Genomic DNA, 26,928 nt, shown 5'->3' with positions numbered 1-26,928 from the left:
TCCTCCCACTCCCCCACGTAGCATTGTCCTGCTAGCTATGTTATGAAGCATCCGGCATTGGTCGTCATCAGAGCGAGGGCACCAGTCAAGATGGACCCGAGTTCTGTTCCAGTGTGGCTGTTCCTATCAACGTTCTAAAAAGGTGCTAACATGAAAAACATGCAGAACAGATAAGCTGCTGTAAACTATAAATATCATTTGCGTAGATGCTTTTAAAAATAGTTTGAAGTGATTCATCACTGGGCAGTTTTCATACCTATGGGTAACATGATGTTGAGAACAGTAATTTGACTGATAGTTTTAGCTTGCTGTTTGGAGACCTGGCCATATCTTTATTTAAAGAGGTTTTGCTTTTTGGTAATTTAAGTTACAGGTTTCTATTTATTTGGTGTCTTGATTAGTTTGCTCTGATTTCATTTGTACTTCCAGAAAAGTTGTGTTAGTTATTAAAAAGTAACCTGGTACTGCCCCAAGTCATTTAGACATGAAATCTTATTTGAGGTAAAATCTTTGCCAAGAGAAAAAACATCATTAAGGTAATTTCTTACTGTGGTGAAAAAGGTTCTGTTGATATTCTAAAGAAGAACAAGGGGGGTTTGTGTGTTTCTAGTTACAGATAAAAAAATTGAACTTTTAATGGACTGAGGGAGGATTTGTGTGTGTGTTTTCTCATTTATTAAATCCATAGGGATGGGGTGTAACATCATCTTAAGATCACTCTAACCCCCTCAAGAGAAATATCTGTGGTAGCAACAAATGCTGTGTGTTAGAGATGTGTGAGAAAATCCTTTATGAGAGGGAATTCAGAATGGTGACTTGTATACTACTGAACAAATCTCAGCAGTGGTGTTTTAAATGGTTTTGCAAACAAATTACATTCAATGGGATTCAAAGAGGGGAAAGGAAGAGCAAGAGATGTCTGACCATTGAATTTTTATGAGTGGATGTTTTAGCAATATTACTTCTAACAAGATTTGCAAACATTTGTGACTTTTTGAAAATTACTTCGTTAGTTTGGTGATTCAGCCAGGTAGTATTCTGAGAATTCCTTATGCCCCCACTTCTTCCCCATTCAGTGCAGGAGCAGAAATGACAAGGACATTTAAGGTGATAAAGTTAAAAATGATGCACCCACTTGATTGTGTTGTGTAGTATTACCCTTTGGAGAGAAGTCCATCTTTACGATCTAATTGCAGCAGATTCGACTAACATACTATGTGATATCTGGAAGTGTACCTGTAGAACCAAGTCATTCTTCACCATTTAGGGGCCAGGTTCCAGCACTTCATTGCTAAGATCTAAAGAAAATGACTTAAATTTTGAGTTGCGTTTTAAATAATTTGTTTGCTTATATAAGCTTTAAAGAGGCTATTTTTCTCATATTTCCCATCTTTGAACAGCCATATTCTTTACACGATTTGCTAATTACGGATGGGATTTTCAAAAGCTCCTAAACTATTTAGGTGCATGTGAAAATCTCACTCTATACGAATTATTAGTATTTATTTGAGGCCTATGGGAACTACAATAATACGATCAGGACAGGTGATCTGTGGTGCTAAATGAAATGGTCCACCCCATCTTCCTCTGTTGGTCCTTCAGAATATGAAATTTGTGACATCACAATCCTCTATCATGACAACCGACTGAGATTTCTTAAAATCAGCTCCACAGGAAGATCCAGTAGCAGCAGCTGGCTTATGCATGAGAAACTTCTCATTAACAAAACCAGTCAAGATTTTCACAGCAGTGTTGGGAGGTTTAGACACAGCTTTCATTAACATGAGTACTACACATGAGTCTAAATCCCCTAGAGTGCTGTGAAAACCTCAACCAAATAGCAATTACACTTCATAGTAAGGTACCATTTATTAAAAGAATATATAGCTATATGGGTATATCTATGAATCTTTCCTCTCACTCTCCTCCCCAAAGAAAAAGTTTTCTCTGCGTGTTACCATAATTTCCCCAAAGGTTGTTATGCCACACACGTGAAATTGTCAGCAATAGAGGGGCATTATACAAGGCAATCCTTTTGCATCCTTTGAGTCTCGGGTTAAGAGCTAACTAGTTCTGACAGCCTTACTTGGGCCCTCTATCATAGGTAGCCCCATTATGGTAGTATCTGAGTGCCTCACCGTCTTTAATATATTGATCCTTTCAACACCCCTATGAGATAGAGAAGTACCATTATACCCGGTTTACAGATGGGGAATGGAGGCACAGAGCAACTAAGTGATTTGCCCAAGGTTACACAGGTCTGTGGCACTGCAGAGACTTGAACCCCAAGTCTCAGACTAGTGCTGTAACCACTGGACCATCATCTTCCTCTGCAGTGAAGAGAATCCCCCACACTTTGGGAATACAGATGGGCAGATCCTTAGCTATGTAAGTTTTTCTTTTACAACAGCGACTATCTGTCCCAGAGTATTGCTCTGCAGTATTTGTTTTGGGAGCGCGCACTACATATAGCCGACAGTAGTTCGTATATTTTCTCCAGATGCTCTTTTTAGATGTCCGCCTTACAATACTTTACATCTGCTAAACAGGAGAGCAAAACTACTCTGTGTATTCTGTTTCTTGCTAAAATATGTGTCTAAGCATATGTCTACAATGCTATTAGGCACCCACCTGTAGATTCGTACCAGCTGCTTCAGGTTTGCAGGGTTCAGGCTCTGATATCCTCCCACCTCACAGGGTCTTAGAGCCCAGGCTCCATCTGTGCCCAGATGTCCACACTGCAATTAAACAGCCCCGTGAGCCCGAGTGAGCTGGCACAGGTCAGCCATGGGTGTCTAATTGTTGTATAGACATACCCTAACTGCTGAATGGACAGGTGTGAGTTTGAGGGGCCAGCCTGCCTCTATTTACTGCCTGTCCCTATTGAACCGTCTGCTAGTACTCTTTAGTTTCTTCCAATTCAGGGAACACTCTAGTACTGCCAGAGAATATTTTGCAAGGCTAAAGCTGTGTGTTAGAGCTATATTATGTAACACAGATAACACTAAACTGGGACTATCACGAATATGATTTACAGCACACGTTGACTACTTGTATCAAGAAAGTTAAAATGACATGTGCAGAAACGGAGAAGCAAATAGGCTCTTGTTATCTTGCTCAAATATGATGCAGAATGCAGCAAGGGTTTTATATTTAGCTTACTTTCCTCTTAGTGTGTAATCTGCTCTTGGAGCTTGTTATAAGCAGACTTTCCTGAATATCTGGAATGGTTCCTGCCCTTCTTTGCCAGGATAGTGAAGCGATTTCAAAGTTGAATGTCGGAAGTACTGACTAATAGAAGTCCTGCTCTTGTTTAATAGAGAAGCAAATTCAAATGCATTGAAGGAGTGGGGCAAGTGAAAATAATGTTTTTGCAAGCAATGGATTATTATTATTTATTTATTTATTTTATTACTATTACCTGTTTATTATAGTGTCAATGGCATAGTTCATAGAGAATGGTTTCTAAACTTTCCACCCACTTTACCTAGGGGCAGGAGATGCCCCAGCCATATGTTCCTACTGGGGCTGTGAGCGTGAGATTACCTACTGGCCCCGCCTCAGTAGCTAGAGATTGAGTGTAGGGGGTTGGCTTGGGGCCAAACATCCCCAAATGTAGTGGTTTGGTGTCTATCTCAGTTAAATAACCCTCTTCTGGTGCAGTCCCAACCAATATTTGTGTGTTTGTGTTTCACAGTAAGTGACACATGAAGTAGAGCATCACCAGATCTTGAATGGATTCGCATGCCAGCTATCAGTCAGAACTTGTTCAGTGCTGCAGAGTCTGCAGTGTTAATGGACCAGAATCTGCTGCTACTGAAGTCATGGCAAAATTCCTATTGATTTCAGTGGGCCGCAGGATTGGGCCTGCTGGTAGGAGATGTAGGAGAAGGGCAGAGGACCAGCATTGCTTGCAAGCGCTGTACTCTGACTCTGTTGTGCCATTTTAATAGCTGTCCTAGCAAAGCGTAGTACTTTTTTTGGGTAGAATTCAGTTATTTAGCAGTCTGGTCTGCTTTTGAGGTATGCAGCTTTCATTGGGGGTACAGCGCTTGCAAGCAATGCTGGTCTTTTGCCCTTCTCCTACATTTCATTGAGGGTAACTAGCTTGATGTGTGTACACCAAGACAAGACCAGGCTCTTAACATGAGTGGTACATGTGAGTCTAAATCCCCTAGTGCTGTGAAAATCTCAACCAAATAGCAATTACACTTCATAGTAAAAAGAAAAGGAGGACTTGTGGCACCTTAGAGACTAACCAATTTATTTGAGCATGAGCTTTCGTGAGCTACAGCTCACTTCATCGGAACTTCAGTCCTTTTGGTACGATGTCCATCTGTTTGCATTTGGAAAGGAAGATGATGTCTGTCTGTATCTGTACCAGTTTTTTCATGCAGTTGATAGATTTCCACTCCATATGACTAAATGCAGTGCCTTGCATAATGACAGGTTTCAGAGTAACAGCCGTGTTGGTCTGTATTCGCAAAAAGAAAAGGAGTACTTGTGGCACCTTAGAGAGCTCACGAAAGCTCATACTCAAATAAATTGGTTAGTCTCTAAGGTGCCACAAGTACTCCTTTTCTTTTTGCGAATACAGACTAACACGGCTGCTACTTCATAGTAAGGTACCATTTATGAAAAGAACATATAGCTAGAGCTATATGGGTAGATAAGGGAATGTATTTTTCCATGAATCTTTCCTCTCACTCTCCTCCCCAAAGAAACCTCTGGACATCAACTTATTTCAGTTGTACATTGCTCAAGTTTTCGCTTGTATTTTTTCCCCCTCTTACTGTTTGTTGCATAGTATCCTGTCTGCAGCTTCTCTTTTTCTCCTCTGTTGCTAAATTGTGGGGCTAAGCTGTTAGGAAATGGACTTCCTCTCCCAAGAGACCCAGAGAACTGTATTTATTGCTGCTGCGTAAATTCCCCCCAGGCTGAGACTAATCTACCAGTAACACGAATTTCTTTTACAGATTCCTAATATTTTTAGTTACTCCATAATATAGGGTTGCCACCCGTCCTGTTTTCACCTGGACAGTCTGGATTTTGGCCTGTGTCTCTTGGGTGCCATTTGTATCCGGTTTTGTTGTTGTTGTTGTTTTTGTTTTTAATCTGGGGGGAAGAGGCGGGGCTTTCGAGGGAAGAGGTGGAGCACGGTTGGGGCCTGAGGGGAGAGGCAGAGAAGGGGTGGGAGCTTAGGGGGAGAGGTGGAGCAGGGACGGGACCATAGGGGTCCAGTTACAAGGCATCAGAAAGGTGGCAACCCTACCGTCGTAATTTCTTTTTTTATTTGGATTGTGGAGTCACGGTGCATGGCCTCCCACTCTCTTTAGGCTGCAAAGCAAACTTTACTTTACATGCTAAAAATATAAATAACATAAGTTTATGATGTAGCCATAAAAGCAATACTATCTGTAGGAAGGTAAAAAGTACCCTGTGGACCTGACCCCTTGCAAGCTATCAATTCGCAGAGCTCCTATTAATATAAGTCACTGGATGTCCTGAATGCAGAAGGCTTGCAGGGGGTCACCAGGCTACAGGAGGAGTTGCTGGGGATAACTGTGTCTTCAGGGGACCAGAAAGCACAATCTCAATAAAGGCCCAGTCTAGTAACACAAGATCTTATAATGCCTGTGATGGTGGCCCAAACTCTTTCTCTCTGCGTCGGAATGCAGCAATTCTAATAATTGGAGAAAGGCCCAAGCCGCATCCAGCTGTAAACTGTCTAGTGTTTAGGGTGATTCTAATCTAGGGTTTTGGTGTGGACCCATCTATAATAACACCACCAGCCTAAGCACGACGTGTGTTTTAACACCAATATTGTAAGTGTCATTTCACAGTATTTTGGGCCCTTATAAAAGGGGAGGGTGAGTGATTTCTCTGTGTATTTCTTTTCAGTTGTGCAGGTAAATGCTGATGGATATTCAGCTTTGCCAACCCCAAGCATTAAAAATCCTGAGGTTCGGCTTAAAAATCACGAGACTGGGGGGAAATGTTGGGCTCTATTTATTTGCCTTTGGATTCCTGAAGCTTTCGGGGCCTCTCACCTCACGGTTTCAAGTTTTTCTCTGCAACTATGAGGGATTAAAAAAATACTACCGCTGGGTTTTGGTTTGTTTGTGTGTGTGTGTGTTTATTTTGTTTTTTTTTTAAATGAAAGCGAAGATTCCCTTGCAATCTCTGATTCCCACAGCTGGGGCTTTAAGAAAAATACCCTAAAAATCACCAGACTCACAATAAAACCGAGAGAATTGGGAAATGCTACTATGATGAATACTGTTAGCTGAATTAAACCAGTTTACACCAGTGTGCGATTTGGCCCTCTATCTACATAGGCATGATGCTTGCCATAGGTTCAAAGTGTTTAATAAATCGCCGTTGCATGTGTAGGATTTTATTTTTTAATAAAGTCAGGCCTACAAAAATTGTAAAAGGAATGAGGTAATAACTCATTGTGGTAATAGATGCTTCTGTCCTTTTGTTTTCCATTCAAGCTGGCCTTTGCCGGAGTTTGACCCAAGTCAGATCCGACTGATTGTGTATCAGGACTGTGAAAGAAGAGGGCGAAATGTCTTATTTGACTCCAGCTCTAAAAGAAAAACCGAGGAAGTATCTGTGTCGGTGAGCATTGCTAATCATTTAACTGAAACTTGATTACAGTATATTGTATATCTTTTAAAAGTACCACAAGATTTATACATAAAATGCTTGTATACGTGTTCACATTTCAAACATAAAGATCCACGTTATGCTATTTTTAAATAAATATTGTGTTGCGAAGTATTTGAGCTTCAGTGATTCCCTCCAACAGTGATCTTTTTATTCCTTGACTTTTTAACCTTTTTCTTTCAGAGATGTCTTGCTTTCTTTGACCTGAGCAATGCCATGTATGGTGACAGAGAGGCAGTAGAAAATTTCTTCTTCTAACTATTGTACCAGCTCTTTGCTGGAAAGTCACTTATCATAGAATCATAGAATATCAGGGTTGGAAGGGACCCCAGAAGGTCATCTAGTCCAACGCCCTGCTCGAAGCAGGACCAATTCCCAGTTAAATCATCCCAGCCAGGGCTTTGTCAAGCCTGACCTTAAAAACCTCTAAGGAAGGAGATTCTACCACCTCCCTAGGTAACGCATTCCAGTGTTTCACCACCCTCTTAGTGAAAAAGTTTTTCCTAATATCCAGTCTAAACCTCCCGCACTGCAACTTGAGACCATTACTCCTCGTTCTGTCATCTGCTACCATTGAGAACAGTCTAGAGCCATCCTCTTTGGAACCCCCTTTCAGGTAGTTGAAAGCAGCTATCAAATCCCCCCTCATTCTTCTCTTCTGCAGGCTAAACAATCCCAGCTCCCTCAGCCTCTCCTCATAAGTCATGTGTTCCAGACCCCTAATCATTTTTGTTGCCCTTCGCTGGACTCTCTCCAATTTATCCACATCCTTCTTGTAGTGTGGGGCCCAAAACTGGACACACTTGAAAACTTTCTTTTTGGTTTTTCCTTTCATCAGCGGAATGCACTGCTGTTTATTGATCTGTGAATTTGCAGTGTAATTGCGATAGCAGGATGAAGGAGGATGTTCTTGGGGGTAGGCACAGGACAGCTGAGTTCTGGGCCAGCATTGCCATAGACTATCTGTGTGAATTCTCTCTGAATCTCATTTTCTCCATTTGTAAAATGCCTGCAGAGCCGTTAAGATCTTCAAATAGAAGTCATTATCTGAGTGCAAATGGGTGGTTATGGTTAGTTTTGCATTAGGATTCACATACAGTTAAGTTCTATAAGTGGGGCAGTACAGTACATTGCCCCCGTCTTCACTTCAAGTTTGAAGATGGTCCCGCCTATTGAAACCCTCCTGCTTCTCATCCCAGTTCTGGTTGCCTACTTCCTCCAGATACCTCACTCTAACTCTGGGAAGTAATCTGTGTGGCTTTGGGCATGAACTTCCATGACTTTCGTAGCTGGAATGTATCAATGTTCTATCCACAGTTCAAGACCTGGATTTCCTTGTTCTTCCTGGGAATTTAGGTTTTCCGTGCTTAACACAAGCTTAGTTGCAGTATCAGTAGCAAGTGCCACTTCGAAACAGACCAATTTAAATGTCCAAAAGTACATAACCAGCAAAAATATATTGGCTCTGCCTGAGCTATTGCTGTGCTAATTAAGCAAAGCTTTGTGGCAGTCCGTAAGAGGGACCCCCTTGTCCTATTCTTGTTGTTTTACTGGAGTCCTCGAAGCAGATCTACAAAGTGTCTATACTTACACAGCCAATTTTCCATCATTATTGGCTTTATTACTGATACATAGTTCAGCATGACAGGTTGGTAGCTACCGAGTTCCAATAAAAATAGACCTGTTTCAGTAGGGTGACAAGCATCTGAAATCACATGACCCACAATCTCTCTTCTTTTTATGCCATTTCTTAACGGGGAAAAAATAGGAGGTAAGGATGTTCCCAGGCTGCAAATCTGGAATGCCCAGTGCTAGCAACTGATGACTTCATTTATTTGATTGTCAGTCACATTCTTGGTATTTGAAAGGGAATTTATAATGATACATTTCTTGCCACGTTCCCCAACTTTCGGTCTCACTTTAACGAAATGATTCCGATACTGTCATCTCATGCAGTCTTCCTTCTTTCAGCAAACCTTTGCAAGAGTTATCAGGTAAAAATGTGCACAACAATCCTTAACTCAGCTTGTTGCTAGTTCAGTACAGACTTGTATAGTTCATCTCTACCCCGATATAACGCGGTCCTCGGGAACCAAAAAATCTTAATGCGTTATAGGTGAAACCGCGTTATATCGAATTTGCTTTGGCCTCAAACATTTCTGTTATTAATAGTCACTTCCGGCCCCCTGACTGACCCCTCAGAACCCCTGACCCATTCAATCCACCTGTTCCTTGTCCCCTGACTACCCCCTCCAGAGACCCCTCCGTCCCTAACCACCCCTCCCAAGACCCCACCCCCTATCTACGCCCCCCGGCTCCTTGTCCCCTGACCGCCCCCTCCAGAGGACTCCTCCCCATCCCTAATCACCCCCAGGATCCCTCCCCCTACCCAGCCCTCCTGCTCCCTGTCCCCTGACTGCCCCGACCACTATCCACACCCCCACCCCCTGACAGGCCCCCTGGGACTCCTGTGCCCTATCCAACGCCCACAGTCCCCGTCCCCTGACCGTCCCACTCCCAGAATCTCCAAACCATCCACCCCCACCCCGCTCCCTGTCCCCTGACTGCCCCCCCCCCGCCCCCGAGACCCTCTGCCCCTTATCCAACCCCTCGGCCCCAGCGCAGCACCCTTAGCATGCCGCTCAGAGCAGCATGTCTGAGCCGGACGCGCTGATCCGCCGGAACGCGCAGCCCCGCCTCCCAGAGCGCTGCTTTACTGCTTTATATCTGAATTTGTGTTCTATCGGGGCGCATTATATCGGAATAGAGGTGTCCATATTGGAAATTTTCAAGGAATTGTGTTGGTTTTATTTTTCTCCCCCCATTTATTATGATTTTAACAAAGACACTCTCTGCAAGTTAGATCTTGGCTCTAAGCACATTCCAAGGCACTCTTGCCCTTTTGCAGTAAGACGTTTGTGTGGGATGGGCTCTCTCCACTGTGAAAGAGTATCTGTTAACTGCCTCTCCAAAGGCAATGTCCTCTGCTTTTTTCCTGAATTTCCTAATGTGATTAATACATCTGTGCATTTGCAAATACACTAAGGGGGAACTTTGCAAAAGCACTCAGCACTGGCCCAACTACTCCTATTCAAGTCAGCTGAGTTAAGCTATTGATGAGTGATTTTTGAAAATCCAACCTTAAAGCAGCATGTTATTATAGAATGCCCCTTTTTATATCCCTGATTTTCTGCTGTGTGTGAAAAGTGCAATGCAACTAAACACAATGATGATTTAGTAGTAGTAGTTTCTTGCAGCAATCCAAGATATATGCAGCTGTCTTTTGTCTATGCATAATCCCCTGCATATATCAGAATTGCATCTGATGAACCAAGGGTGAATGTAGCTCAGTCAGCTTAAACCCTGTAAAGGGATGATATGGTTATGACATTTAAAGCACACCTTGGCTTCTTTTCCAGGGAGCCACGTATTCCATGCAGGAGAATTTGGTTTAAATTAGTCAGTTGGATGGATGCGTGGCTTTAAATTTTGAATAGATGAAGAATCTAAAAGCTGACCCAGATGTTCTTAAATTGTCCAGCAAACCAGCAGTATCTAATATTAGCGGGGTCTAATCTAACATTACTGGACATCCTAATAACATTTTTTGTGTGTGTTTTTGTGTGTTTGTTTATATATCAGAAAGAATGTCTGACGAAATCATGAAATCCTTAAATAATTCTCTTTTGCCTCTTTGCCCTCTGATAATCCAAAAAGCCAAATAAATGAGATTTTGGAATGCTAACAACAGAATTACAGTGACGGTTAATGGGTTAATCATCTGAGGTGCCAGATGATTTCTGCTATGCTAGATGACTTGAGGGAAGGAAATATATAAACGTTGTACGTTAAAATTTGTACTTGAATGAGGAATTAACTAATTGCAGACATTATGATTTTGCAATCTGAGGTGTCTGCATAACAGTCTGCTATCACCGCACAATGCAAAAATCCATCATTCTTCCTTGGCTTTACAAGATTGAGAAAATTAAGACTGTTGAAAGAAACAAATGGAAATACAAAGAAAGGGACAAATAGACACTCTCCCGAGTGAGTGAATCTGTGTGTTTTATTACTTTGGGGTCATAGTACGGTTGATGGCCATGGTGAAAACTGCCTGTCGTTCAGTTTGAAGGAGAGTTGTTACTTTCCCTGGGTCTTATTGGGTACATCTACACACCAAAAAAGAAGACCCATGGCCAGGGGTCTCAGCACCCAGATCAACTGACTAGAATTTGCGGGGCTCACGCTGCAGGGCTAAAAATAGCTGTGCAGACACCCAGGCTCTGGCTGGAGCCTGGGCTCCGAAACTTGGCAAAGGAGGAGAGTCTCGGAGCCTGGGATCCAGCCCAAGGCCCAGTGTCTGTGCTGCCATTTTTATTCCTGCAGCACAAACCCGAGTCTATTGATCCGGGCTCTGAGACTTGCTGCTGCAGGTTTTTTTGTTTTTGTTTTGTTTTTTGCTGTTTAGACATACCCCTAGAGGGTTAAACTTCTGTGGTAAGGCTGAGAAGGGGCCGCATGGCAAGAAGGACTGCAGGCTTCAGGAACTGAGAATGTTGGCCGAGCAGCGTGCCAGGCATTGTCACTTAGATGTGAGATCCACGTTAGACAGCTGTGATGCCCGGGCACTTGGCGTGTAGGACAGGGCAAAGTGACTTCCTTTTGTGTATCCTGTGCCTTTTTTGGTACGAGGCACAAGAGGTTCTTTCCCAACTTTATGTCCCTACTGATTAGTCAGCCTTCTGTATCCAGGGGCCTTACACAATTCTTAGACACTGTGCTGGAATTAATTGGTGACTATTCTCTTTCCCCATGAGCAGCAGAAAGTTAGAACAAGCTTCTTCCACTTCAGTTTTGCCAGTATCTCAGGAGAAAGAGGCCGCACTTTTCAGCATTGTGACATCTGAGCATGAGACGATGTATCAGAACAGGAATCATTTGCATATGGAGTGCATGAGGGCAGAGTGTGATGAAAAGAGCAGACGTTACCAATGCCTTAACCAAATAGCTCCACACAACACCTACATTTTTCAGATGTTATCAGTAGGGCCCTACCAAATTCACGGCCACGAAAAACGCGTCACAGACCGTAAAATCTGGACTTCCCCCGTGAAATCTGATCTTGTGTGTTTTACCCTATACCATACAGATAACAGCTTTCACGGAGGAGACCAGCATTTCTCAAATTGGGGGCCATAACCCAAAAGGAAGTTGCAGGGGGGGTCACAAGTTTATTTTAAGAGGGTGGCAATACCGTGACCCCTACTTCTGCGCCGCCTTCGGAGCTGGGCGGCCAGGGAGCGGTGGCTGTTGGCCGGCCTCCCAGCTCTGAAGGCAGCACCCTGAGAGCAGCAGGGCAGAAGTAAGAGTGGCAATACCATACCATGCCACCTTTACGTCCCTGTTGCTGCCTTCAGAGCTGGGCGGCCGGAGAGTGGCAGCTGCCGACTGAGGGCCCAGCTCTGCAGGCAGCAGCGCAGAAGTAAGGGTGTCAATACCATACCGTGCCGTCCTTACTTCTGCGCTGCTGCTGGCGGTGACTCTGCCTTCAGAGCTGGGCTCCCGGCCAGCAGCCACCGCTCTCCAGCTGCCCGGCTCTGAAGGCAGCACCGCCGCCAGCAGCCACGCAGAAGGAAGGACAGCAGTACTGCAGCTCCCCCCCAGGATAACCTTGTGACCCTCCCCCCACCACTCCTTTTTGGGTCAGGATCCCTACGATTACAACACCATGAAATTTCACATTTAAATAGCTGAAATCATGAATTTACAATTTTTAAAATCCTATGACCCCCCATGAAATTGACCCAAGTGGACCGTGAATTTTGTAGGGCCCTAGTTATTAGTCAGTCAGGTGTTGGAAACCGTCACAATGCTCCTCCCTGGCAGCTTTGTAAGTCTGATCTATTTGCCTTCATAGAGATTTCAGTGTTCTCACCTCATACAACTATGAGGCTTGTTCATAATGGCACCTTATTAATTCATTTTTAGGTGATAATGTCTGTCTATCACTTTAATGCCTCCTGGTAGCCTCACATCTGAACTTGCTCCTTCTCCCCCAGCATCTTTTCCCTTATTGCTGTTTCCTTCTGTCTGCAAAACCCAGACCCAGAGATTAGTTAGAAATGTGCTTCTTCGCTGGGTCCCAATGGAAATTCATTTGCGCACGAGCAGGAAGAATGTTCCTTAGAAATCCTTGAAAAATTAATATCCGACCTGGTTTGAATTTGGATGCAAATATGCAATCAAAAGACAGATTTTCACCCCTATTTTAAGGTATTAAGCCCCAGAGGGCAGAGCCAGTGCTGAGCTCTCAGCCTTCACTCTGCATTTTCTGATGTTTGAGCTGAGTGCTTGACTTCCCAACCTTGACACTGCATTTACAATGGCCATTTGCAGGGAGCACACAGTTCTGTACTCAACTGTTGTTGTTCATTAATTATATAGCACATGAATGTGTATGGTATGTAAAAACAACCAGCAATGCAAGGTGCCTGCCCCAAGGAGTTTACAGTCAAATTTGACAAGGACACGACAGAAATGATGCCACAAAATGGAGGTGAGGGAGGAGGTCAAAGTAAACGCTAGGAAGGGAATCCTGTATCAGTGCTTTCCCAAGAGAACAGAGTACGTGTGTTTTGTTTTTGCCATTGTCTTGTTAGCTACGTTTTTGCTTTGTGTTGTCCTTTGGTGGTTTATGGCTCAAAGATTAGTGGGTGAAGGGCATTGTCAAAAAGGGATTTGACTGAAAATGGTTGCTGACTGGTACATGAGAAGTGGTAGAATTTTCTAAGCATAAGGGGAAACCTGCAAGGAGGTGTGGCGTGAAGAAGGTTAAAGAATGATAATAGAGGGAACAGGAGAAGAAGGAATGAAAGCAGAGGCTGAGAAAAGGTGGTTGCAGTAGATAAAGCAAAAGGGAACCAAGGAGTTGGGCAGTTGTGTTGGAGAGGAAAAGGTGGAGCTTAGAGATGCTGCAAAGGAGCAAGATGTGACGACAGCTGGATTGGACTTGGGAAGGAGTAAACGAGAGTCTAAAGTGACACTAGCATTAGGAGTTTGGACGATGGAGGACAATGGAGTTTGTCACGGTTTCAGGGTAATGACACCTGTGTCCGCCCCCCTGGAGCAGACTCTGTGGTCTGCTCCAGGAATGCCCAGTCAGGTACCAGACTTCCAGCCATCCCTCGTTTCTGGGTAGGGATCCAAGCCACTCTCTTCTGACTGGTGCCATATACTGTGATATTCCCAGCCAGCTAGTCCACCTAAAGGCCAGTGCCTGTGGTTTGCTTTCCTTCTGAGAGCTATAACCAGTGTATTGCCAGGAGTTACTCATCATCACACCGTTCTTTCTAAGCAGCATACACTTATTCTTAGGGTAAAAGCATTACAGAAGAAACCTATAAAAACAATAAAGGTTCCTACACGCTTACTAATGTACCAGAAACCGCCCATCAATGATATGGGGTCCTGGTAGACGAATGCCCTTCTAACCCCTCCCTCTTGGGTTGGGGTTCCCCCTAGGATCAATGGTCCTATCTGTTTGCTGAATCTAAAGGAAGACCCTGAGTCTGTTTATACTCAGCCTTTATAGAGCCCAAGTTTTCTCTTTGTCCCTTAGTCTCTGGGAAACCCAGTTGGAACAAATATATGCAAACTACCCCAGGGGTGGAACCTCTGTGGGGTTGTTTACAGTTTCAGTGATGTGCCTTAATCAGCCCACCATTGTTTTTAGTTCCTGGAGGAGCTGTGGTAACCCTCCCTCATAGAGCAGAACACATTCATACCTAAACCATTCATAAATTTAAATTCAGTGGTCCCCAAAGATACTGCATGGGGTTGCGTTATGTGTCACAGAGTTACTCACAGGGCTGGGAAGAGCAAGAGGGTTTGGGGAGCCGCTGAGTTTCATTTTCACCATGCTGCATAGAGGCCACTGTTTCTGGTGCCGTGACACTTAACCCAATGCTAGTGCAGTCCGTGACCTCCTCATTTGGAATCTTTGACTCCAACTGCCACACTGGTTAAAAGGCATAAAAATGGCACATAATTTCAAACAAGCCAGGATTACCCACACATTTGATTATGCTTTAGCAAAGGGTACGTGTTGGGCACTAAATTGCTCAGGGGATTAGTAACAGAATATTGAGCTGTTTGCCTGGAGGTGACCTGTGAAATTGAGACGATGGTCTCAAACTGTTTCCTCGTGGACAAGTTTTTGGGAAGCAAGAGACTACTGTTACAGTTGGCATCTCTGCAGTGCGGAGACTGAATCCTACCCTCTCAGCCCTCAGTATTCCCTTCCATCAGAACTGGAGGCATACTGAGGGGCCGGCAGAGGGATGTTTTTCCCAGTCACTGCTCCTGCTTGTCCTGTGAATACTTGCAGGAGCTAGACAACACTGAGAACAAAGCTGACAACTTTCAGGAGTGCTAGATTCTCTTTAAAAAACACTTGGCAGTTGAAAAAATGTGCGACAATCTAATACTCTAGGGTGGATGCACTAATATTTTTATAGCTGCAGTTACAATTCAGGCTGATGTCTATAAACAATCATAAACTGCAGGAGTTAATTTCTCTAGATTCATTTTTCATCAGCGTGATTGTCCCTTTGTTTCCGAGGATTCGAGTAAGCCTGGATATTGGATGGATCGTTCTCAGGTGATGGCAGCTTAGTGTTCTGTTTGGACAGTTGGGTTCTTACATTGTCCCCATGGCAGTGAAATCTGAGCACCTTCTATGCCAGACAAAAGATTAAAACGCATGATGAATGTTCTCTCTTTCTTATGCAGACCCAACCCATGACACTGCTTGGCTTTGGTCCAATACCCTTAGGTTCCCTTCAAATGGAATTTTTCTACCCTACTCTCCGTTTTTGGTGCTTCCATCACCTGCCTCAGGAAACTCGTCCTTCCCACAGTTGCTGAGGGTCTGACTTTTGGAGTCCTACAGCCTTCCAGAGCCTTCTCCCTGTTTTCTTTCACAGACTTTCTGTTTTATTTCAGGCCTCTAGATAGTCAGGATGCAGCTTGCTCCAGGGCCAGCCTAAGTTTGTTTACGCTCCCCTCTCCCAGCAGCTGTTACCTCTGAGGTGTTGGAAATGCCAGCTCTTCTGCGTAGTCCAGTCTGAGCTCCATTAATGGAGACCTCACTTCTATGGCAATTCTCCTTTGGAGCATGGCTAGGCATTTTATCCACGTGGGGATCAGTAGCTCAGAGACCAGAGTCCCTTACCTATACCAGCAGGAGAAGAAACCTTCCCCTATGCTCATTTACCCTGACCTACCCATGTGTGTTTGCAAAGGGTTCATCCCATTGATTCTGGCTTCCCATAACTTTAAAGATTCATTTATTTTCGTTTTAATCTTGTTCTGTTTAACTTGCAGTGGAAGAAGCAGAAATGCTGCTTGTGCCCTGCCCATACAATGAAGAGTTTATGGACCCAGTGACAGTCCATTGTAAAACCATCAAGGGGTTTAGCAGGACCAGACATTGCTGGGGCAGGTTGGGGAAGATGATTTAGGAAAGAGTCTGCTGCAGATGTACATGGTAGAAGTCCAGAAGCAAGGCCACTGGGGTGAGAGCTGCTTCACAGTGGGTGTTCAGTGCATATCCACCTGCAGCTGAGTCTGTCAGCAATTTGTACATAAGAACTCTGGCCAGTGGATGCAAAAACCCCCTTTCACCACTCCCCTTTGTGGCAACTTTGTGCATGGCAGAGATCTGCCAGCAGCATTTTATCTAGAGACTCGATTTGCTGCACTATGTACATTTGGGAAGAAAGAGAATAGGTTTGAAACTTTTGTTTGTGCAGCTTATTGAATGCTGTAGTTACCGCCTTATTTGGGAAATATGACTTGAAAATGCTTGGACTATTATACTGGAACACAAGTTGGCCTATTCCCTTGTTGCATAACATCTAGCAATTTGTAGCATCTAATATTTCATTGACATTCAAATTCCGTAACTACAGAGAGGAGGAGCATTACCGATACTTGATCTCATAGTCCAACAGGTTACACTTAAACACATGCTGGATTCTAAAATTGCGTGTTCCAAAATTTGTCAGTGTTCTGCGTTTTACAAATGATTTGCTACTTGTAAGCTGCTGACAGATGGTATCTAAAAGATCTTGAACATTTGACCTCTTTTACTTCACAGGTTCCTTAGTTCATTTTGCGTTCCACTGCAAAGATCAAATGTCTGTTCCCCTCTAGTATTTAAATTAGGAAACTATAATTTCAAGACAGATCTCATCAGTGGTTCTGGGAAAACCTACTATGCTGAAAATATTCAAGTGCTAGGGAAGAGAAATGATTAGGTTTTGCAAAATGCTCACTTTTTAGCCTGTCATTTAATGCACAGAAGTTTTTCATTTTACAAAAATGCATTTAATATACTTATAACCTGAAGTAAGCCTAGTTATTACCACATCTTCATATGAGAACTTGCAACATCTGATGGAAAATGTAAAGCTGAAATGTGGTTTGCCTGCACAAGTTGCTGTAACCCTGTGGATTCAATGTGGTTTTTTATCACATGATGCCTAACCTAGCCCAGGACATTGTTTTTTGTGTCAGAGATAAAATGCAATTCTAGTTCACGAGTTCCTACTAAAGTCATATGATTATTGTTCACATGTTCCAGGCATTGTGTACTAGGCGCAAGCCAAAAATATGAGCCATTAGCAAATCTACACATTGCATGACTTCAGCGTGCTCCCCATAAGGATTAGATTGGAAGAGGCCCTGGAGGTTTTTCGCCTTCCTCTGTAGCATGGGGCACAGGTCACTTGCTGGAGGATTCTCTGCTCCTTGAAGTCTTTAAACCACGATTTGAGGACTTCAAAAGCTCAGACATAGGTGAGAGGTTTTTTGCAGGAGTGGTGGGTGAAATTCTGTGGCCTGTGTTGTGCAGGGGGTCAGACTAGATTATCATAATGGTCCCTTCTGACCTTAGTATCTGTGAATCTAGTGTGTCATAATGGGAGTTGGTTACTCTGAGAGGGAACTTGTGTTAGTGGCTAAAGCACAAGCCTAGGGTCAGGAGAATGGGTTTCCATTCCCAGCTCTGCCACAGACTCACTAGCTTATCGATACGTTTTTCCTTAACCTTTCCCACTGGAGTAGCTTCACTAGTGGTAACAACAGTGCAAATTCTAGTGTGGGCAACAAGATGGGAAAATGTTAGTAAGCGCAGGAGCCCTGTCTACACTTGGGGCCACATTATAGCTAGCTCGTGCCCTACATGCACCATAACACATGGAGGCCCACGCTCCACTTGCACTGGCCCCTACCCCGCTCAGGGAGGGAGGGGCAGAGGCAGGGTGCTCCTTTGTCCCTCTGATTCACCTCCCCTCCCCCACAAGCAGCCAGGGACCATCTTCTCCCTGCACAGGGCCAATAGTGGGAGTGGCAGGGACCTAGGACTTATCCTGGCAGCTGGCATGTATCTGCTTGGATGAATGGGCTGGGCCTCCCTGCACTTTTTTCCTTCTGCCAGCTGACGCATGCACAGAGCCCCCTGCTGGGGTGGTGTTGGCAGGATGCCCAAAGCAAGGCCTTGGCTTTGACGTCCCATTGAGATGCCTGGGGCAATTCACACCTCTCAGAGCTATTGTTTCTGGCCCTTTGCAGACTCTGCTTCAGTTACACGTGGGTTGCATTTTCAGGCTTTTCTTCACAACCATTAGGGCTAAAAACCTGAATTTTTTCAGTTGTCATCATCTGCATCTTTGAAGTGCTATGCCAACCACAAGACTATATAAACGCTTATTAGTATGTACGTAAGGTGGGGAGAAGGCAGGTGGAATCTATTGTTCCATTTCCCGTATTCATCCCTTTCTCTGCCACCCATTCTCCTGCTCCTGTGCCCAGTAATTATTCTCTGTAAATCTTCAAAGCAGCTTGACTGCCTGCGGTTCCTTAAGAAAATGAACAAGGAGTGTTGTATTTGCTCCCAGTTCAGTTTTCTAAGTAAAGCGGCCCAGCCTCCTTCCCTGTAGTCAGTCTGGAGGAGAAATAAATCCTCTTTCTGCTTACTGTTTGCCTTGGCATATAACCTTTTGCCGCTAAATACGCTTCCTAAATTGGGAATACAAGACCAGATCGTTCCAGTGCCATTAAACAATGATTTTAGGGATGTGAAATCTAATGACAGGCATGTGGTCTGTGTTTCAGAAACTCTGTAGTGATGCTCAGGTGAGAGTCTTTGGGAAATGTTGCCAACTGAAGCCTGGAGGAGACAGTTCCTCTTCATTGGACAGTTCCATCAATTCATCCTCCTCATCTTCCGATACGAAAGAACAATGCCCAAAATACCAGGTGAGAATTCTTTTATATTATTTCAATCTTGTCAAATTTTGCAACAGATGTATCGAATGTTTTAAAATGCTTAAAATTAGAGACCACCTGAGGCAGGAGTTTTTCTTTAAGGTTTAGACTAAGGTCGCAGTTTGAGAGTGAATCGAGACTAGGGCTTTGGGTTCAAGGGCACTAAAACATGGTAAACTGTTCTCTCAAGAGCGCTGCCTTGAATGGCAGAAGTATTTCCAGAGTATGAGAGGCCTGACCTTTTGGGCCATATCTGAACAGGACTTGGACAATAAGCCCCTTCTGTGAAATGAGACTTGGGACTGGACCCATAACGGTAGGTTGGGACATTTTGTTCCCTTGAGTATTTGGACCTGTATGGGCCCTTTTCTAGTGACAGACCCTAGGCCTCGTGATATTTTTAAATATTCTGAATTACAAATATATTTAAAGTCAAATGTTCTATGTCAGGGGAAACTTTACTTTTTTTTTTTTTTAAATGTGGCAACATACAGCTGTAAACCTGTAGATGAAGGCTATGTAACAGTGCTATATAACTTGAGTTAAATTTTACAAAAGTGTGGAGGTTTTGGTTACAAGACTAGCCGGAGTCATCTGACACGGATATATTTCTGTCATCTCAGCTTTCATGGGATCACAAGCATTTTATATTAAGCCATCCTAAAATAGAACTGAGCCTTTATACTCTTTGTAATGAATTAATTACATGTTTGAGAGAAGCTGCCCCTTACACAACTTATTTTGAGGTACAGTACTACTGATGTCTTAACCCGCCAGTGATGTAAATGAATGAACTTTCTGCATTGATTTTTATCTGTCATCACATTAGCTGTTGCTATATTTGACCAGAAATGTATTCCCTTTGTCTTTTCTTTCACATACAGCTCTTTGCCATAGTTTCAATAAAGTGACTGAAGTCCTATTTGCCCTTTCGCCCTTCTTGGAAGGGTATTTTGTGTGGTTTTGAAAGGAAGAGCTGTTCCATTTCTCTTGGTGTGCTTCCTCTGGCACAACATAACCCCCACAGTGTCCTGTGTAACCAGGAGAACATTATGCTCACCAATGTCTCGACCTACAGCTACTTATTTCTCTTCTCCATTGGGCAGGCTGTGTACAAACACTGATTAGCACTGGAGAATAAAGGTGTCTATATATATGTAGTATGTGCAGCCTTTGCAGTTGCGAAGTGGAAGTCCCAATAACATAATGCTAATAGCACTTTTTATGATAGTTTTATTTAAATGTATGTGACTGTGATGTAGGTGATTTAGAAGATGAAATATGGTGCTGTGTGGTATTCTGATTATGCTCCATCTAAAGCACTCACAAATGTCTCTAGAATACATTCAGATGCTTCTAAATAAGGTCTGATATTGCTAATGGTTACTTGCCGATGACTTCCCATAGTAGAATGTACTGTACCTGGTAGTGTTTGCAGGATCTTACTTGAGTATTTTTTTTCTCATCCAGGCTGAAGGTTTGTTTGATCATGAGACCTGGGTTTTACAACTGTGTTGCAATTCTGTTTATATGTGTAGAAGGTTATTTTGTGCAATATGTGCCGTAAATAGACCTAGAAAATGATATAAATTTACCGGACAGAAATGTGATTTCCAAATCATGCAAATATTACTGACTCTAATATGCTAATGTGTCATAACGAACACTTGCAATTTATTTATGATCTGTTTTTATGTGCGCTCATAAATTTGACCAAGGGTACTGGTTTGTTTCCAAGTCATCATTCCCTAGAGTCGTGCCCTTTTGCCATATGCTCTTCAGTTATTACTCATATGAGTTTTTAATTTTTAACCCCTTTTCTTGGCTGATTGCACTTCACTTTGGTCTTTGGTGTCCTCTGTTTTCTAGAACTTGGACGCCCAGGTGGTTGAACAGCAGCAAGGTTCTCACAATAAATGTAGACATCTGTGGTAATGCCAGGTACCTCATTAGGCACATATGAAGGCCAAACCCCAAAGCAGGGTATCTCATGAGTATCTTTGTCTTTGGCAGTGCCTTTTCCAGATCTTGCAGGGGAAAGACAAAACCCTGTAATTAGGTTTGAAATGAGCGGCTTTTCACTTTTCATGATTTTTGATGATGATGATAATAATAAGAATACATTTTTGTCTAAGTATTTTCCCCTCAGTTTTTATAGACTTAAATTTTCACAGGCAGAAAATTAAAACCAAACAATCCTCAAATGCCTTATACTTATTCAAAACTCCCGCAATTTATATCCATAGATAAAAATGATCATAATTGGGCCTAATAGTTTGTACTGATCATTATTCAGTGTTCCATGTACACAAGTACTTTGTAAAAAAGGACTTTTTTAGAGCCACACTCACATTTTTTAGGCTCTTGGGTGATATTTATTGATTAAAATCTAATCTTTCCTAGACTACCTACAATGCACCTGGCCAGTTAGGCAATATGATAGAATGGGAATTTATCCATGATCCTGGTAGCGATCAGTTTTTTGCCGTGACACATGAAGATTAATAGTTCTTGTAATTATATCCTCATTTTTATACTCGTAGTTGCTATTTTTATTCATGCCCCATCTTTTTTGTGCTCCTGGAGTGATAGTGAGTTGCAAAAGTTAGGTATTCTGACCTTAGTAATGGATCCTTTTTGCAAACTGCTTTGAAGATTCAAAGAGCTAAGTAATGGAAAGTGTTATGTTTTAAATGAGTTGTCTTTGAGTTTCATAGTATCTCCTTGTTCTTATTTCAATGGGTAGGGTAAGTAGAAGAATCCAGTGGCCTTCTTTACATATTCATTATTTCTGGTGGGGATCTGGAGGCCTGGATTCTATTTCTGATTCTGCCACTAGCTCACTCTGTGACATTGGGAAAGTCATTTAGATTTAGGCCAAACTTAGTTGTTACCTAAACCCATATTTAGTCACCTAAATAATTAGTCTAACTTTTCCCAGAGGGTACACAAACCCATGCTTAGTACTCTGTGAATATCAGCACACTTAAGTATCTAATTTTAAGCACCCACATTTGCAAATGTTGTTCTAAATTCTTTGCTCCGCCATCTGGAGTTGACAAAGTCAAAGGATGTGGCTTGTTGTTGTTTTGCCTAGTGCCCAAATGCAGCAGCTCTGAAGTGTCTGAGCTCTGGGGGTCCTTGTGGCATTTAATTTAGTCAGGGTCAGGCACAGCTAGTGGGGAGTCAGTGCTAAATTCTGGAAGGTTAATGGGCAGAGGAACTGCCAGCAAAAGAGAACATGAGTAAAAAAGTGACCCTGCTTACTTATGCATACGATTGGAAAGACAGCACATAGATGAGAGGAAAGAGTGGCATGAGTTTCTGTCAGCTGCAAAAACATCTTCAGTTGATCAGCCTAGGTAACTTTTTAATTTTAGTCTGAAGATTTTTGCTTGCTGTGTGCAGTACTTTATCTAGCATATGATGTTACATGACATTCCTCCTTTGTGCTCAATCAGTATCGCTAATGGCAAACTCTCACCAGTCAAGTAACAGGAAATGCATGATTACTCATGGCATCATGTGCTCTTTCCTTGTACTGAAGGAGACCATCAGCACAATAACAATAGACAGAAGAGTGTCAAATACAAATTATTATGCACAGGTGATTATGAGTCAATCCTTAACTTGTCAAGAAGCCATTGGTCTAGCCTGTCCAAAATCCATGATCTCCATAGAACGATCAGCAGTAAACACATAGCTCTTCTCGCTCTGATGATCAAATAAAAGAAAAGTTTAGGCCCTAAGGCCCTCATTCAGGAAAGCACTGAAGCTCGTTCTTAACTTCAGGCATTTGTTTCAGCCCCGTTGACTTCTGTAGGGATGCTTTTTGGTTTGGGACCCATGACCTGATGTCTGTGTCTTTATACACATGATATTACACCCACAGAGATGGATTGTGGCCAGACTTCTGTTTGGATCAATGAATTAAAAATAATGTGTTTTGAAAACAACAATGAATTATTAATTGGACTTTTAAACACTCTTCTTTTTTTCGAAATTTACAAATCTATTTTAATTTATAGAAAAACCCTTTCAGTTCCCCTTTTAGAATTCCTACTTAATTTTAAAATCTTAATTCCTCGTTATGTGCCATAGTGGGGACACCATATTTGTCCTCTGAACACCCCTCTGCTGGAACCTAGAAAAAAACCATTGCTCAAACTCCTAAACATTATATATACAGCAGAACCTCAGAGTTAACAAACACCTCGGCAAAAGGTTGTTCATAACTCTGAAATGTTTGTAACTCTGAATGTCCGGTTCCAAATGAGGTGTGTGGTTGACTGGTCAGTTCGTAACTCTGGTTTTCGTAACTCTGAGGTTCTTACTGTACATTGTGAGCCTGATCCAAAGACTCTTGAAGTCAATGGAAAGACCTCATATGAACTTCAATGAACCTTGGATCAGGCCCAAAGGAAGCAATCAAACAAACTTTGTGAGCCTTCACTTTTATACTTGGATTATTTGGGAAAGAAGAATTAGCATCCCTTGATTTCTCTAAAATGCAAAGATCAGTAAGCATCCCTACTCATACCACACTGCAACAACTTCTTTGTATATTCAGTCTTCATCTTCAGCTAAAAAAGATTTGCCAATAAGTACTTGTTTTTCAAAAAGTACTTGTATACTGTTTTGCTATTGCACTTTCTCCTTATGGTAGTCCATGGTTTCTTTATTATATTCTATAATTCAGTCTAAGTTTCCCCCCATGCATTGGCAGGCATTATATCTGGTATTACTATGGTGTAGGCCTGTCTGATATTAGTGAAGTGTTGAGATTTGTATGTGATATGAAATTATATTTACTTAAAGTAATTTTGAGGAAATAATTTCTGTAAAAGACACACACACACACACAAAATCCCCTCCTCTCATCTTCCTTCCTGATGGGGCTGAACTTAAAATTAACCCAGATAAACACTCTACTGGCTGAGAACCTGTTTAAATTAATGTTAGTGAATGCCATTGCCTGCTGCTTAATCATGAAAGTGTACATTATCCTTTATAGCAACACATTTAGCTGGTGCCAAGTGATTTAAATCTTTCTTAACCAGATGTTAAATACGTGTGAAATTCTGAACTCTGGTATTTTAATGCAGAAGTTGCCAAATAAAGATTTAAAAGGAGATGGAATGCAGCAAATCAGAGCTAGTCAAATTATTTGTTACTAATTTAGCCCTATTTTCTCTTTGAAAATCCTTCAGAAATGTACAAATTTCTACAAGTATAATAATTATTCATAAGTGGTCTTACTGTTGTAAATAATAAAAATCATTTTATATTGCAGTAGAGTCAAATAGTCTCAATTAAGGCTTCATTGTGCTAAGCACTGTACATGATTGTTATTATTTATTATTAGGGTATAAGCTCTTTGGGACAAGGAAGATAACGAAGGGAAGTCTAGTACTATGTGTTTGTACAATGCACAAATAGGACTCCATTCTTGGTTGGCCCTTTGGTGCAACATAATAAACAGAATTAATAATAATTAACTGAACAGTTTGTGTGGCAGTAAGGTTTTACCTGAGTGGGTTGCAAATCCAGCTGCAGAACCCTACTCTTTTATCCAAGCATGGGACTGGCACCGTTGCTAAGAGTGGCAAAGTTAACCGTACTGCAACAGAAGCAGTTCCATTAAGCCATTACTTGTAGGTGCACACAGAGCTCAAAACCCAAGTATGACAGATCTCGGTGAAGGCCAGAAGGAAGCTGGGAACTGGATACACTGAATCCTGACAACCAAATCTGTAACAGGAGTAGGCACACTGAATGCATTTACTATGTGTAGGACGGAAAAGTTGGCACAAGTTATATGAGAAATGAAAAAGTACCATCTGAACATACTTGGTGTCAGTGAGATGAGGTGGGCACAGGGAGTGCCAAGATGATGCTACAATCTTGCGCTGAGGAGGAGGAACCCGTGAAAGAGGTGTAGGAATTATGACAGGTTTCAGAGTAGCAGCCGTGTTACTCTGTATCCGCAAAAAAACAAGGAGTACTTGTGGCACCTTAGAGACTAACCAATTGATTAGAGCATAAGTTTTCGTGGGCTACATGTCAGCTTCTCCCGCTGACATAGCTACTGCCGCTTGTTGGGGGTGGATTAATTAAGTCGACGGGAGAGCTCTCTCCCATCACCTTAGAGCATCTGTACTAGCAGTGTGACAGCTGTAAGCTCTGTAGTGTAAATGTAGCCCAAGTATATGACCAACAAATGCATTAGGCAAAAGTGAAAAGAATACATTCTACAAGCAGGTGCAGCAAGTATTGGATGACATGCCTAATCAAGACATCAGTTTGATGATAGGTGACTTCAATGCACAAATTGGCAACAACTCGATTGGCTGGGAAGGTGTCCTGGGCACAGCAGCAGAAGGCATCCAGACTTATAATGATGAATGGCTCCTTAATCTCTGTGGCTCAAACATCATAAAGATAGGTCATGTGTGTATATTTGAGAGGTGAGCATCTTCTTTGAGGGATGTCAGAGTCAGCAGAGATCAGGGCGCAGATCGTTATCTCTGAGAGGCCACATTACAAATTAAACTCAAAAAGTTCACAAAGATGGACAAAAAGAAGGTTATAGCAATACAGAAGATCCAGGACAGAGAAATGCAGATAAGATTCCAGATTGCATTTAGCAACCTTCCAGTATTTTACAGAACCAGACTGATGGAAGTCTGGAAGACAGATGGTCAGCCTGGAAGAAGATGGTAGTCGAGACAGCAGAGGAAGTAGTGGGCCTCCGAAGAGGGCAAAAGTAAGGTGCATAGATTGTTACATCTGGAACATGGGCAGCGACTGACAAACAGAAAACTCTGAAGGTAAAAAAGGAATAGTGCAAGAAACAGGCAGAACTTTTAGAGCAGATGCAAGATGCAGAGAAAAAGACAAAGAAATAGAGAAGAAATTCAGGCAAGATAGAAATGTCTGGGTTCAGAAGAAGGCTGCAGAGGCAGAAGCAGCAGCACAAGAGAGAAGATTTCAAGCAGCTGTATAGAATAGTGAAAGACCTCTTTGAAAGACTAGATCATCACAGGTGATGATCAATGATTCTCATGGACAGATATTGAAAATGCATGAAGAACAAGCCTGGAAAGAACATTTCCATTTCAGATTACACTGTCCAGAGTCAACAATCATGCCCAGGTTTGAGAGAAATGTCAGTGCTAAGTTGGAAATAGAAGAGGTCCCAATAACACACAATGAAATTAAAGCAGCCATCAAAGGCCTCAAACAAGGGAAACGCCTGATGTTCACAGAATTCAAGCAGATGTACTGAAAGCAGGAGGCAAAATTCTGACTGAGCAGCTAATAAAACTCTGTAACAAAATATGGGTGAAAGAATAAGTGCTACAAGACTGGAATTCTTGTATTCTTGTGGCATTATGAAAAAGGGTGATCTTATTCAGTGCATGGTATCCCCTGGGAAAAAGTACCACAACTAATGAGTGACAGAAATCAGTGGAGGAACTGAGAGCTTACAACCTAAATATAAGACAAGAGGCAACAGGTGGACACAACAGATGTGGGAGGAACACAAGGTAACAGTGACACAATTATTGTTAGTGTAATAAGCAGCAGACACAGCACCACTGTGTAGACTTTGTCAAATGTCTGGTAAATGGCAGAGCGAGATTTAAGGAGAGCTTTGAAGGAGGACAATATAGTGTCTGTTTGGATTTTTACTGGGCACTCCTTCCAGTGCATAAAGGGTGGGCCTGGGCAAAAGCACTAAGGTGTTTGAGGGCCGATTGGACTGATGGGTGATAAAGGCTGGCAACATAGGCAAGGCAAGGGTAGCGGGTTAAAGGCTTGATTGTACATAAAAGATTATGGATAGGGTGGGGCTAATCCATGAATGACCTTAAAAGTGAAGACCTAGTTTTTGTTTGCAGTGGAAAAAGGGAGAACCTG

General features: G+C 42.5%; 1 protein-coding gene across 5 annotated transcripts in view; it reads left to right on the top strand.

Moving 5' to 3' along the window:
• Nucleotides 1–26,928, top strand: part of FNIP1 (folliculin interacting protein 1) — a 93,964-nt gene that overhangs the window by 32,422 nt on the left and 34,614 nt on the right. For all 5 annotated transcript variants that reach the window (XR_012160222.2, XM_073355620.2, XM_073355618.2 and 2 more), the window contains exons 2-3: nt 6,498–6,624; nt 18,853–18,996. Coding sequence is in view for 4 of the 5 variants with exons in the window: in XM_073355620.2 (XP_073211721.2) it covers nt 6,498–6,624; nt 18,853–18,996 (271 nt within the window). In the remaining variant the exon portion in view is untranslated. The remainder of the gene's footprint in view (nt 1–6,497; nt 6,625–18,852; nt 18,997–26,928) is intronic.

This window comes from Lepidochelys kempii, chromosome 8 (genome assembly GCF_965140285.1).
Source record: "Lepidochelys kempii isolate rLepKem1 chromosome 8, rLepKem1.hap1, whole genome shotgun sequence".
NCBI classification, from domain to species: domain Eukaryota; kingdom Metazoa; phylum Chordata; order Testudines; family Cheloniidae; genus Lepidochelys; species Lepidochelys kempii.
Note: the sequence above shows the minus strand (reverse complement) of the source record. Positions and strands in the feature narration are given on the sequence as shown.